General features: G+C 46.9%; 2 protein-coding genes across 2 annotated transcripts in view; one reads left to right on the top strand and one right to left on the bottom strand.

Moving 5' to 3' along the window:
* Nucleotides 1–6,634: 6,634 nt before the first annotated feature.
* Nucleotides 6,635–14,546, top strand: part of T265_07790 (hypothetical protein) — a gene marked incomplete at both ends in the record, with an annotated part of 16,753 nt that continues 8,841 nt past the window's right edge. Inside the window, 3 exons of the mRNA XM_009173402.1 lie at nucleotides 6,635–6,737; nucleotides 10,487–11,083; nucleotides 11,134–11,277. Of these exons, the coding sequence (XP_009171666.1) occupies nucleotides 10,952–11,083; nucleotides 11,134–11,277 (276 nt within the window). The remainder of the gene's footprint in view (nucleotides 6,738–10,486; nucleotides 11,084–11,133; nucleotides 11,278–14,546) is intronic.
* T265_07789 (hypothetical protein) lies at nucleotides 11,321–12,850 on the bottom strand (the record flags this gene model as incomplete). The annotated part of the gene is made up of 1 exon (XM_009173401.1): nucleotides 11,321–12,850. The coding sequence occupies one exon, from the start codon at nucleotides 12,848–12,850 to the stop codon at nucleotides 11,321–11,323; it is 1,530 nt and encodes a 509-aa protein (XP_009171665.1).

Genomic DNA, 14,546 nt, shown 5'->3' with positions numbered 1-14,546 from the left:
CACTGATATACTTTTTACGTCCTCAGCACGCCTCGGCCGGGCTTCTGACCCGTATAATAAAATGAAGCACACCGCAGCAGTGTAAAATATATCATTTTCAGGTGAGCTGGTATCATGCCTACGCCAAATTAGATTCAGCTTCACGAAAGCTGCTCCGGCCTATCCAATCCGGATGGAAATATCATATTTGGCTAGACTACCGGGACTTATGTGGCTGCTCAGGCAGACAAATTTGCCTACTACAAGCATGAGGTTAGGGTCCGAGCCCACCCAGTTTTGCGGCAACACTTCAGTTTTGTAGGTGCCGAAAACGTGCCAAACTTTGAGGCATAGTTATTTAGATTATTTAACGTTTGCACTACAATGGCATCAGGTCCAAGTGATGGTACGTCGTCCGCGTGCTCGGTATTTACGAGCTAATACCCTGAGTGAATTTCTGCCTTACAAGCATTAGAAGCTGAAAGTGAATCTTCCATGGTCATATCTTTGACGAGGGGGTCAATAATTGTGGGGGACAGCTTTGCTCTAAGTACTACCGTAGTACTTGATGGTACACGGAGCCAAAGGCAGCTTCCAAATCAAGGAGGGCCGCTATCTTTTGTTGCTGGTGAAGTATCGCTGCTTCAGAATCCGTCAAAGGATGAAAAACGTAATCGATATATCCTCCTACGGTATGGAGTCCAGCTCGGGTTTCACAGATCTTCATCTCCCTGCGTTCAGTCAACTTTCTAAAAATAAGACCAGAGAGCACCTTGGATGCCACAGCTGCCAGGCTGATGCCGCAGTGGTTTTCACACAGCGTCCGCGTAACCTGCTTGAAGGTAGGGATGGCTACCGATGTGCCCCATTCTGCAGGCACTTTCTTTTCACTGCGTGTAATACCAATATGATTTGTAAGATGGGTAACCAGGAATCCTCCTTTGGAGAGAGCTTGATACGAACCGTCTGATCTTGGTGTCTTCTCACGTTTTTGTACGGATATTTTGTATTTTATTTCTTCTGAAGGCAGTTAAGGTTTATATTCCAATCGTCTGTATGAAATATATCTAGAGGTTATACTGCGAGAGACTAGCTAAACTGCATAAACTCTCGGTCATTCCTCAGGCTCTTCACTATTTGGTGTTTGAGGAACATGTGTCCGCTGTCGTACTTGTTGTCTGGTGGTTTGGATTTCCTGGTATCAGTCAGGGCCGGTGATCTTGACGATAATCAGTGGTTGTACCGGAGAAGTCGGACAGACAGCATCGAACGCCACTAGCATAGCTTCTTTGACGTTTTGCCATGCTTCATCCGCCTGCTCGCTACTAGTACAGCGTTAGCGTATGGCTGAGGGTAGTTAAGCTAGCTATATTGGTGTTGCAGAGCTATGGTAGTCCTCCGAAGATGGAGGATCGACATCAGTCTCGTTGAGTTCAGTTTATAAGCTATAAATCATGCACCATGGGTACATTGGTTCCAGTTGCTACAATTTCGATCAACAGAAAGTGGGAGAGCGCGGGACATACAGCCGTGCATTAGAGGCTCTGGCTTGTTCAGTTATTTTGGAATTGGTTAGTTACGCATTGAAGTCGATAGCCTTGATGCGCAAGCGTCACTGACTGTGCGACTGGGACATTTCTGCTAGTGTCATTAAACATTAATGAGTTGAGTCCCAGGGTCCCCATCCCGGGAGGCGGTAGTTGTCGACTCGACTGAGTTAACGGGTTAGTGTTTTCATACAGTGTCCACCTCTTAGTCGTTTCCACTCAGCACGGGCTTGGGAGAAAAGAGCCATGTGAGGTAGGCGGTTTTCTGGCATGCGCAGTACATAACCTAGGCAGTATAACTTACTCGTACCGTATGAGTAATTCATCTACCGTGGAAGAGCTGCTTAATACGACCATCTGGCGTGCCTCAGCCTTGCTAAGCAGATGTTCCCATCACACCCAACCGATACTTCGAGACACTGATTCATCTACCGTGGAAGAGCTGCTTAATACGACCATCTGGCGTGCCTCAGCCTTGCTAAGCAGATGTTCCCATCACACCCAACCGATACTTCGGAGACACTGATGGTCAAACACTGACACCTTTCGTGTACCTCATGCGCGCAGATACCACGTTACGGATCCATATAGTATTACTGATCTCACCGTCGTTGTGCAAAGTCTGCCCTTGACAGACAAACGGATGTCACGTTGGCGCTATAGGTGTCGGAGGTAGGCGAAAGCTGCCCTAGCGTTTCTGAATCGAGAAGTAATCTCATGTCCAGCCACTCCAATGGAACTTAGAAAACTGCCCGGGCAAGCAAATTTATCTACAACATCGACTGGTTTATCTGGTTTGGGTTTGACCTCACCGTCCTGTAGCTTCACTTTACTCTTTTCAAATGTGAAGCGCGTTCCAGACAGTGCGGCAGAGTTATTTCGGCTATTTAAAATGATCCGCATTTCTTAAGCAACAGAACCTAGGAAAGCAATATCGTCTACATGCTCAATGTCTGTGGGCGAACATTGCGCGGGCATTTCGACTCCCGAGATTTCAGGTACATGCAGAGAAATTTCAGGCAGCACATCAGTAGCGAAGTTGAGGAAGAAAGACGAGAAAGGGCAGCATCATCGGCCAGGGCGAAACCCAGCTTGGTTCTTACGAATCTATCTCTCCCGATGTTCGAACAACCTGCGCAAAATAATACCGGAGAGCATCTCGAGTGCCATGGCTATAACGCTGATGTCATGACGACCTCATCTGACGCTCTTGCACCCTTTTTGGCTGAGGAGATCCATTCCATTGGTATCCTGTTTTCATTCCAAATCGTCCGAAGAGTGACCACCAGACTTCTCATCAGGACCTCACCACCTTTGAAGAGTGCTGGGATCATCCGGGCCAGGTGCCTCGTCGCGTTGAAGGGGTGATTACTCGGGCTGCGTTTCTATTATTGAAGGCGGGTTGGTGTCGATATTCCGTTCAAACCCGCTGGATTCTTCCAGAGGTCGTGGTAAAGGAGACCAGTAGGACCGTTCTTTGAAGTGTCCAGCCCGTCGTTCAAGACGACGATTTTGCTTGCGAATAGCCGTTCCGTCTTTTTCGTGTATTGTTCTAATGACGTTTGTCTTCTCTTGGCTGGTGGGTAGAATCAGCTGAAACAGGGCACGGCTTTTGCTTGCAATGAAAACCCTCACTTCCTGGGCCTTCGCAATTCACCAGGATTCTGTCACTCTTCAAGCTCTTGATTATCCGGTCGCTAGTTGCTGGTATGGTCTTTCTGGCAGCAATGAGATCTGCTGATCTCGACGATCTCCACTGTTCATTTTACTGAGTCGGGTGGCTTGGACAGGCGGTTCTGAAGCCTGACAGTATAGCTTCTTTAACCTGCTTCTATTGAACCTCTAAGCAACTCTCGTCATCCGAATGATTGTGCGTTTCCAGTAGTTTTCCACTCAGTTCCGCTCGACACTCTTGAGCTACTGAAACCCGTCGAAGTTGATGAATAGAGTTCTTCTGATTTGGCACGCTTAATGCTGACGGAAATCGAAGCGATAACCGGGCTGTTTTATCTTGGGTGGCCGTCTATTTGTTAAGCCTGCATTGAGCCCGCCAGACTACGCGATAAGGGGAAGACAGAGAACTCGGGACACGGCTGTGTTGTCAGAACAAAACATACAGAGCTTTTGCGTAAATACATAGGATGACTAAATGGCCAAATATGGTCGTTCACTTGCTCGCTCTGTACAACCAATGGCGGGGTTCCGGTCGTGAACAATTTCAGCCACACTCTACTGGTCTTATGTTTCTAAGCCGTGTTTGGTGAGCTCCACCAACGCACCTGTTTTCCGGACGTGTCGTACCGATGGTGACCTTGGGGGTGCGTCACTCTATGCACATGTACTTTTTCCATGTCTGGGTGCGTCCTGACACGGGCCCGCACAATGGCATGATCAGAATCAAGTTGCGTATCCTAGGTGGAACGGCAGTCTTTAATTAAGGTTCTCCATCGGTAACTGGAAGCCACACGGTCCAATTGAGCCCATGACCGTCTTGCGGTTGATGACTTCCAAATAACTCGATGTGAGCGCTTGTGCTGGGAGCAACAGGCGATGATCCGCACACAGCTGGGACAGTCGCACCCCATTATCCGTACAATGAGCATTTAATCCAAGTCTGTCGCCTAACTCTACTTCTTCCAGGCCTAGTCGTCTAATATGGACATTCATATCACCCGCCATGATCACTATATTCGCCATTGCCAACCGATACAGTCACGAGAAATCTCGATAAAAACCGCCCTTCTCACTCTCAGAACTTTTGTCTGTCGGGGCGCATATTGTTGTAATGACACTTATCTTCTTTTGGATTGTTAATAGAGTCGGCTCGGCTGTTACCTGTGTCGGAAATCTCCATTTCCTGAGTCTTCGCAGTTTACCAGGATTCCCTGTCATTCTTTAAACTCTCAATTATCCGGTGTTTCGGGGATCTGTGTGCTCCTTGATCATCATCGGCGTCGTCGTCGTCGTCGTCGACAGCATGACATCAGTGTGCCTACACCTCCAGGTACTCATTAAGGCGATCTATCTGGATAGAAACTGACAAAAACTTCGCAATTGACGTCAGTTACCAGCCATGTCTTGCAGTGTCTCCAACCAGGAGGACTGAGGATCATACGGTCCCCATCCTGGATGACGGGTAGCCCCGACACAACAGAAACTTTTCCCAGTCTCATTTATACCCCTCCCAGGTCAACGATTGGCCACGTCTCTGCTCCCGCCGCCTTGAAGTTGGTACGGAAAACAATCTATTCGGCAAGCGATGGTTTGGCACACGCAATACATAATCTAAATAACGCATATGCAGGTGCTGGGCACATTCTTCGATGGAATTCTCCTTTACACAACTGGAAGCTCTCTAACTGCCCCGTTACGGATTGGTTGACATCAACCTACACGAGCTATGGTTCTAAGACAGAGATTGTTGAACGCCTGAAGACGTCTCAGTTCCGCTGTTCGAACGAGTCACGTCTCACAGTCGTACAACAAAGCCCGCACTGTAGCTTGACACACACGTCCCTTCGGATTCAGGAATACACCACTTTGACGCCATAGGTGTTTCAAATAAGCAAATGTGACCCGAGCCTTGCAGACTTTTGCATTGATTTCATCTGTCACACTATACTCAGAACTAATACAACTTCCAATATACGCAAAACACTCCACAACTTCCAGTACCTCTCCCTGGGTTGTAAATGGGGTGTTCAATGACTGCGTGTCCAAAAACATGACCTTACGCATGTGGGTGCGAAGTGAATACCAAAGGACGGGATGACTTTGGTCAATTCGTCCAAAAACACCTGCGCTTTCTCCCCGTCGAAGACGAGCACGATGTTGTCTGCATATTTAAAATCGATAAGGTTTCCGTTACAGGCTATTTGAACGCCGGGGTTTTGCAGAGGGCCCAATTTGTTAGAGCGCTAATTTACTGACCGGAAGGTCCGTGGTTCGAACACGACCTCTGCCTCTCGACTTCCCCTGTCTAGGCTTGGGCGACCTGGCAGTATCCCAGCCCTCATGCAGCCTTCGAGTGGAATGGCAGTTACGCACCGGAAGGGTGTTTCAGCTGAACGGTACGGAAGTTAAAAAGGGATGGAAAGAGTGTCAATCCCTGACGAACATCGTTGTGTGTACGGAAGCTTTTGGAGAGCTTGCCTCACACTCATGTCCGGAAGTCTGAGAATACAAAGGGCTTATCATGTTCATGAAGCTCCGGATCATTCCTTGGTCGGCAGGCGTGTAAAGAACATACCGAATGCGAGTCAAATGCTCCTTGAAAATCCAGGAAGACTAGAATTCTGGGTCGCTTATACGTATGGTGTTGTTCTAGTACTTACGGAGTGTGAAGATTTGGTCGATTCAACCTCTACCAGGCCGGAATTCTGCTTGTTGCTCTCCAGTCACTGTTTCACGAGCCACCGTAAAGTGATGAATCACCAGTGCGCCAGCAGTCTCGTTACAACCGGAGTGAAGCTAATCATTCTGTGGCTAGTACACTCATTGCGAGCCCGATTTTTGAAAGTGGGCCCTTTTACCGACTCTCCCCAGTTGTCTGGGCAGACTCCTTTTCCCACATGCAAGCAGACATACCAGAAAAGTGCTGACTGATGATTTCACCCCCATCTATGAACAATGCGGTTGGACGGTCATCCGGACTAGAAACTCGGTGGCGCTTGAGAGGACATATTCAGTCGTAAACCTCCAAGGCCGTAGGTGGTTGCAAGTTCACCGTCCAGGGTTCTACGTCAACTGTGGGCTTCAGATGAGTGGCAGCTTTTGGCCATGACAATTGTTTGAGGCGTCCTTTATTCAGGATAGTTCCTCTGTTCTGGTCCTTAATGGTTTCGTTCACAGGTGGTTTCCGGGGGCCGGTCGCACGTCTCCACTGAAACAATCTCCGGGAATTCCTGGCTTTCTGGGCCACTTCCGTTTACTTAGCTTTCTGTGTCCACTACACTTGACGATCGGCTCGCACGCTCACTTTCATTTGACGTCTGATAATTCGTCGCATCGAGTTATGTCCAGGACTTGCTGGGATATTTTTCTGAGAGTTAAGCAGTGCTACAATTCGGTCCGATATCACGTGCTTGATGCTGGTAGTGCCATGCTACATGCAAGATACCCAGCACCATTCAAAGAGGTGGCAATCTCGCCCCAGTATGAGTTCCCATCTGATGGTGGAGCATTTGGAAGAGACTCTAGAAGGCGATTCTGGTAAGCTCGTTTAACCTCCGTATCTGCCAGCCTTTCAGTTTCCAGGCGATTTTTTCGCACCTTACACCACCCTGGAATACTAAGGAGGAAACGACTCCGGAACAGTGGATGGTCAGAATCTACGATCCAGTACGGTCGACAGTCAGTTGTTGATCTGCGCCATCGGTAACTGGTGGCGATGTGATCAGTTTGAGTTTGTGGCCAGCATGCCGTTGGAGGATACCATGTGGCCAGACGACTTCGTCTATTTCGGATGAGCACACAGGTGAAGCAATCGTTCACCATTGTTCAAGGGGTTCAGAGTTCCATCCCAGGTCGACCTGCTTTCCCGTCGAAGCAGACGCTCGAAAATAAGTAGAGTTGACAATAAACTGCGAGCAAATACGGATGGACAATAAATTCTGACATTAGGAACTAGGGGTTTAGAAGACCTTAAACGGGAGTAAAATCTCAGGAAATGAGCAACGGGGGAGCAAAACGGTGTCATAAGTTGTAAATCACGCTACTCATGAGTAGTCAAAAATATTAGTAAAATAACCTAGCTGACGTCGATTCACAGGAGGGTGTGGTGGCATACTTAGGTTGGAGGCTAGCACAAATACGTTTCTGTGCATACCGAGAAATTTGAGCGCTGGTAGAGCACAAACAGCGTGCAATAGCTGTTCTCATCAGCCCTCGGCCACTACAGGTTACTCGTTTTTAACTTCAGCTAAGCACAATATCATCTTGGGTGATCGAAGCTTCGGACAATCAAACTTGTGGAATGCGCTAGATTTGAATAATTGAATTATTGCTTGACATAAGCTGGGTAATCTAGGTTGCTCGTAACCAAACTGTAGGTAATTGAATGTGTTCGCAAACCAGGTGGATTCGATTCTATTTGTGAGTCCGTGCTGTTGACGTTTCGCGATCAAACAGTTCTGCAGTGTATTTCACATTGATTTGTCTGACTCATATTCAATTGAGTCTCTGGTATAGGCTTTGCTTAAAGTTGGAGTAAATATTCTGCACTCAGGATTTTTCTTCTACTTGCTATGGTTAATTTTTGAAGAGGATGGCCATAAACACTAACAGTAAATCCGAGCGGTGAATGTGGAAGTGTGTACGGGAGAATATCAGATAAAACGTGTTATTCAAAGGCGTGCCACTAATAGTTTAGGTCAGACAAGATTATTCCCAACATAAGAATGTCTGGTGTGGAAACCCATGTGTAAAGACAAGTAACTCAAGGAAGGATGGGTAATGTGGGATGCCCTTCAAGGCGCAGTAAGCACTGGCACAGTCAAGACTCGTGCTTCGGGCACAAGGTGTCTGTCATACCGGGTCAGGTGTGAAAGTCAGTGGAATGAACTCAACCATGTATCACACCCGGGTCCGAGTATCCTTATACTGTTTGTTACTACAATTCTTTAGGTTTCCAATCAACTCCAAGAACCCGCACGATGATGCTCAAAGCCGAAGAATGCCAACTAAAAACGAATCGTCCGTAACCTTCTCGGCATTGCTTAGTTTGTCTGCTTGTTTTTCACTTGGGGGGATCACTCAAATGTGTGTAACGTGCAGAACTGCTTTCCGTCGTGGAAACCAGACACCTAGGACCATACGGTGCACCAGCTGGTTCGGTTCATATCTTCCAGGTTCTCTTACAGTTATGGAGATGCATTCGAGACCACGCATCCTCCCTCTAATATGACTATCATGTGCAAGTTAAGTAATGCAGAGGTCGCACTGTGACATTGTGGTCCCTGAGTCTTTGTGGACCAGAGACGTAGCCTCTACGCACAGAGGACATACGAAAGATGTCAGTGTTTGACCGTCACTGTCTCCGCAGCATCTGTTGGGTCTAGTGGAAACATCGGATTAGTATTGCTTACGTACGCCGGATGGTCCTAGAAAGAAGGAACTCTCCCGCGGTTGGTGAATTACCCATAGCTTACGATTGTCAGGACATGTACTCCGCATCCCTTTTGCCTCGCAGAGCTCTTCGCCCAGCCTTGTGCTGGCTGGAAGCAACCGACCGGCGGACAGTGTGTGTGACAGCAAAGTATGAAAACGCTAACCAGGAGGTTTAGCCGGGTCGAAAACTGCCGCCTCCCTGGATATGGACCACGGAACTCAACTCCCTAATGGTTAATTGACACTAGCAGAAATGGCCTAGTCGCGCACTCTGTGGTGCTCATGCATCACGGGCGAGGTGGACCAAGTGGTAAGAGCGCGAATTTACTGGCCGGAAGGTTCGCGTGTCGAATCCCACCTCCACCTCTCAACTTCCCCTGTCTAGGCTTGGGCGACCTGGCAGTATCCCAGCCCTCGTGCTTCCTTCGGGTGGCATGGCAGCTAGTCACCGAAAGAGGGCTATAGCTGAACGGTCATCTCAACTCTTAAGGCTATCGCTTTCGATGCGTGTCTACTTAATTTCCGAACTAATTGAACATGCCATCGCCTGCAAAGCTTGGCTGTATGCCCCACACTTTGCAACTTTCCGGTGTTCGAAACTGTAGCATCTGGAACCAATATGCCTATGGTACACGGTTCGTAGCTGATAAAGTGAGGTGAATGCTATTATTCGAGATTCTTTTATCCAGTGTTTAACACACCCACTACCCTGATTACTAGACATCTTGTTCGGCCTACAGCCGCAATAAACTGACAGAAACTAGCTTTGACGCACACGCGGGCTGGTATTCTCACTTTGTTGTTCCTCTGTTTAGTAAAACTTTCTAAAGTGACCACTCTTTTGCGAATTCGACTCTTCAAATGAGTTATCGTTTCGCTAATAGCAACGATGGACAGATACTTCCGATGAGTTTGGCCTTTCTTCCACACCGTGTTACTGAAGTAATGAATAAACGTGGGTTTTACGCCTTGTATACAAATGAGCGTTGAGTTGCGGCCACTTCTACTGTTTCTACCTCTCCCTGGGATGATTACTTTCCGCCGATCACGATAGAATGTGTTTTTGAGGCTGGACTAATGCATGACCCAGAAGTGAAATACAAATAACGCAACAGTGGGCACAATCGGGCCGACCTTAACCCTATATGTATATATATATATATAAGATATTCCCCTTGTCAGCGCCAGTGACGTACACCGAACTAGCCACATAGTACACCAGATTATACTGCTCTAACCTTGCTTCTTAAGCAGTTGCTTCATCCTTGTACTTCTGCCTTTTTTTCACTCTACCAAACTTCCATCCTACCAGCCTAGCACATATGATGGTTAAACACCATATTGATTCAAAACGCAATGAGGCCATGCGCCTCCTGTGGCTGAATACTCTTGGAGGGTTGTTGCACGGGGCGTTTTTGGAATAGTAATGTGCTGATATGCTTATTCGTTTTTATCGGTTTTTGCGCACGATTGGCCCATACGTTTTATTCTTTCCGTATCTCCGTTTCAGGCATCCGCACCATTGTCATAAAGTGCAGGGTTGTTATCCATGATCCTTCGTGTCCAAGCTACCAATCCTGTTGTTTTCAAATGTCACGTCTGTTTTTCAATCCACATTTGCTTTATTTCACTCTACCAAACTTCCATCCTACCAGCCTAGCACATATGATGGTTAAACACCATATTGATTCAAAACGCAATGAGGCCATGCGCCTCCTGTGGCTGAATACTCTTGGAGGGTTGTTGCACGGGGCGTTTTTGGAATAGTAATGTGCTGATATGCTTATTCGTTTTTATCGGTTTTTGCGCACGATTGGCCCATACGTTTTATTCTTTCCGTATCTCCGTTTCAGGCATCCGCACCATTGTCATAAAGTGCAGGGTTGTTATCCATGATCCTTCGTGTCCAAGCCACCAATCCTGTTGTTTTCAAATGTCACGTCTGTTTTTCAATCCACATTTGAAAGATGTCATCAGTCGGTTACCCACCCATTATAAAGAACAGTATTTGAAAGCCCAGCAGCCAAAGAGGCCCAACTATTTACAACCGTCAGAAAGCCTTTTGGGTCGAACTCCCAGAACACAGAATCTGTAATTGTGTCAACTCCCACCTTAATTGACACGCGTTTTTTCAGAATCCCAGGCTCACACTTTGACGTACCGCCCACCATTATTTATCCTCCGGAATCACAAAAATGCCTATGGCATGGTGAAGGCATCGTGTCTGGCTATGCGCGAAAAAGTTTTAGGCATCCGCTGTAAGTCCTCTTTGACGCCTTCATGTTCATTTACTCCAACGATAAACCAGCTACCCGAAAATGTACCCACCCAAACTATCACAACAGGTGTTTTATAGTGATATTCTCGATCGATGGATGGTGATCATCGTATCCGAAACTGCACTTCGTGCGATCGAAAAGGCTGGTTGTCTGGACGCATATATTCTCTCGGTTCGTTGAATGTGTATTCTAACCCCAGCACCCATTATCTGGCCCTACAGACTCCCGCGGAACAGTTGAACAGCCGGTTGGGAATGCATCTGAAGCGTGACTTGCTTCTTCATCTGTCAGATCCGAACTTTTGTTCCGAGAACCCGGAGAAAGGCAAAACACTGCGGAGTAAATATTCACAATATATAATACCGGTAAGTGTAAGACCAGTGCATATGTATACCTTATCATTGAAAATTAACCTGCCCAATTCGCATTGTGCATTCCAAGATTCTCCTTTGTTAGTGGTTTTACAAGTGGTGTGGACCGCAGGTTGCACCACTGCTTGGAGCGTACTGGCCCCATTTGATCGTTGTTTCGTGCATCGTTTTTTGGAAAACTCCGCCCAGTAACATTTTGTTCGCTCTCGGACGTTATGTGCGCCCATACCGGTGACCCGACTGCACCACATGCACCCTCAAATGTGGAGTCCCACTCCATTTCGGGTATTTTCTGTGAAACGGATGTCACGTGATCATCCTCTGTGTCAATCGTTGGACAACTGGACTGTATAAGTGAGAGTCCCAGAAACTCATCATGTAGTGGGAAATTAGCAAACGTCTGTGCCTCTGTTTCGCTTGCTGAACGTGATCCACTGTCGCTTCTATCATAGAGGTTATTGTTGCTCACCAACGATGATTCAAACGCTGTTCTTTTAGTTGTGATAGTTTCAACTTTCATATTCTGCGTTCTGCTCTGTAAATCACATGCTTTAGCTCTTATTCTGGGAGAATTGCTCGGCTGGTTCAGAATACCTATGGTTTTTGGACCCGAAGACTCCCCTTGAGCATAATCTTTCAGCCTACCGGATAAATAGATTGTTGCTGTTGATATAAACCGTTTGCCCTTCCGTGTTTGCGATTCTGAACTGGTCGTTGTGATTGTACTGGTGCTGGAAGTCATATTTGCACTTCTAGCGGCTTCAGTCGGTGTTGTGAGACTGTTGCATACTGCTTCATAGTCGTTCATATCCATGGCTGGTTGATTTTCGTTGATTCTCTGCTTCCACCCCGGCAATACCATTGTTTGTATACGAAGCTGCGTCGATCTCTGGGTAGCACGATGGTCGGATACGCCAAATTCCTGCGTTCTGGATCTTCGCTGGTCGGCATTATTAACCCACGGCCGGTTGTTATTTCTTGTGACATCTGTGTGGTTTCCCAGAAATGCCGACGATAAGGAAGTTGTTTGTGAGGGGCAACGTGAGGAGAACTCTATTTTTTCATATAACATGTCGTTTGACAGGGTATTTGTTGATGATTCCATCGACCCATTCCCCCTCTTTGCTTTTGGGGTATCGTAAAGCTGATCATTCGCTATAGTTGTCAGACCATCAACAGACTTTGCTCGTTGTAACACCATCCGGGTATTAAGGTTTTCTTCAGGCCTATTGTCGTTTGGGTTGATACTTCGCCACAATAGATAGGGATGAAGAGATTTGCCACTATCTACAGTCCACCTTTTCCCTCGATTTGACAGTACCCATTGAAGTACGCGGGGGTCCTCGCAGGTGGGCACACCAGCGTTCGACGTAAAGTTTTTCTTCGATCCCATTCTCACTGATCGCTCTTTACCTTTCCTGATCGTGTACGCAACGCCAAAGCAACCGATTGGATCCTTGGTCCTTCTCACAAATCGGGGTTCTGTATCGTCCAGTTGGCTTCCATCTTCACCACTGTACAGGCTACTCAGATCTTTGGGTTTTGCAGTGCACGAAAACCTGTTCATTGTCGTTTGATGGTCTGTAGATCTGTAGTTCAATTTTGGAGTGGAAGGCAGAAAGCTATAAATATTCCACAAATATAAGAAAGTTCAGTGCAAAAGTTAGTGATAAACCTACTTACGTTTTCGTGGTATCCATTTGGGCTGTGCTGAATCGAGAGATAGTTTTGGTTTACCGCAGTGACCGTCAAACGTCTTTACGCATTGCCCGTTTAGCTCCGTACACAAACATCAGTGCCCGCTCATATTATGTATGTGCTGTTTAGATCGTGAAATCAAAACGACCAAGTGGAAAATCAAACCAGCTTATTTACTGAATCCTCCATAGTGAGAGCACTTCCCTTCGTTTCTGTCAGGCGTGATCTCTCTGGCGATGGACAGCTCTCAGGAGAGACCTAATATGCTCTTTTCTTTTAACATTCTGTTCACACGAATTACTACACACAGTGAGATAATAGCTTATGCAGTAGGTGGGTTTGGTGGCTGGACGTCGGACAGACCGTTACTCAAAAAATCAAGTGTCAGATTTTCACGAAATTGAGGAACTCCACACCAACAACGGTGTTGAAAATCCTGTGGTCAAAAGCTTAAATTTCTCCACAACTTAGTATAGCGTTCACAATTGCATTGACAAGACTGTTAGAATATGGGTCTTGGCTCAGTGCCATTCACATACTTGCTCAGCTGTCCAACAAGGTAGCACTGCCTACACGGATGGAAGCTGTGCACAGTAAACCGGTTTATTTTAGTTGGGATGTCGCGAGATTCCGGGTCATTTACTTATAAGGAGCTTAGGAGAACTCGGGGACGGCGCCTACCTGATGAGCCCCAATATGGCGAAGTCGATTGTGGACTGTCGAAGAGTTATTACGTCTATACAATGTATCGGAATATCTCGAATATCGTACCAACTGAAACGTGAAGCGGCCTGGTACAGTACATCCCATCGCTTAGAAACATTATAAACGAGAGATTCAGCTGGATTTCAGATGAGTCTCCCGTCAAAACCAAATCGGTATGCAGATGAGTGTATAAGTCGGATTCCGTGCACTTATTGGGTCTCAAGTATAACATGAGGTTGACGAAAACTCGGGGACTACGCCTACATGATGAACCCAAGAAGGGCGAAACCGGCTATGGGTTGTCGAAGAGTTTTCAGTAACCTTGTTAATTAATGTGTTACGTATATACGAAGTCTAGCTACCTTCAATCCTCAGCTCTCACCGGTAAGTGTTTTCTTGAGACATCTGCCTCACGCCGCTTCAATGGACTGGATGAACTGTCGGTGATTTTCAACATACAGTATGGCGATATACTCCAAGTGCATCCAACTCAGATTCCGGAACTAACAATTCGGATGGTGCCCGTGTTGCCCAAAGCTACCCGCTCCTCGCAGATTCGCCTTGATTGTGGTGCACCACTGAGCGAAATCCCAAGTAGTACTGACGACGCTGCTCGTACCAAGGTCTCATGCAACTCCTTGAAAATCGGGACAGGTTCATCGTTCCACAAGTGACACGTAGTAGAGTAAAATGATTAGGGAGAATCGTCAACTCCCGCGGCCGTGTAAAGGTCTACGGGAAGCCTTTTCCTGAGTTCACCACATCAAGTGGTATCCGACAGGGTTGTCCTCTTTCACCTTTCCTCTTTAACTTCGTCATTGATACGATCATGGAAGACTCACTACCAGCCTCTAATGCCT

The sequence above is a fragment of the Opisthorchis viverrini genome (genome assembly GCF_000715545.1).
Source record: "Opisthorchis viverrini unplaced genomic scaffold opera_v5_188, whole genome shotgun sequence".
NCBI classification, from domain to species: domain Eukaryota; kingdom Metazoa; phylum Platyhelminthes; class Trematoda; order Opisthorchiida; family Opisthorchiidae; genus Opisthorchis; species Opisthorchis viverrini.
The sequence above is the reverse complement of the archived record's forward strand: the minus strand, read 5'-3'. Positions and strand labels throughout refer to the sequence as shown.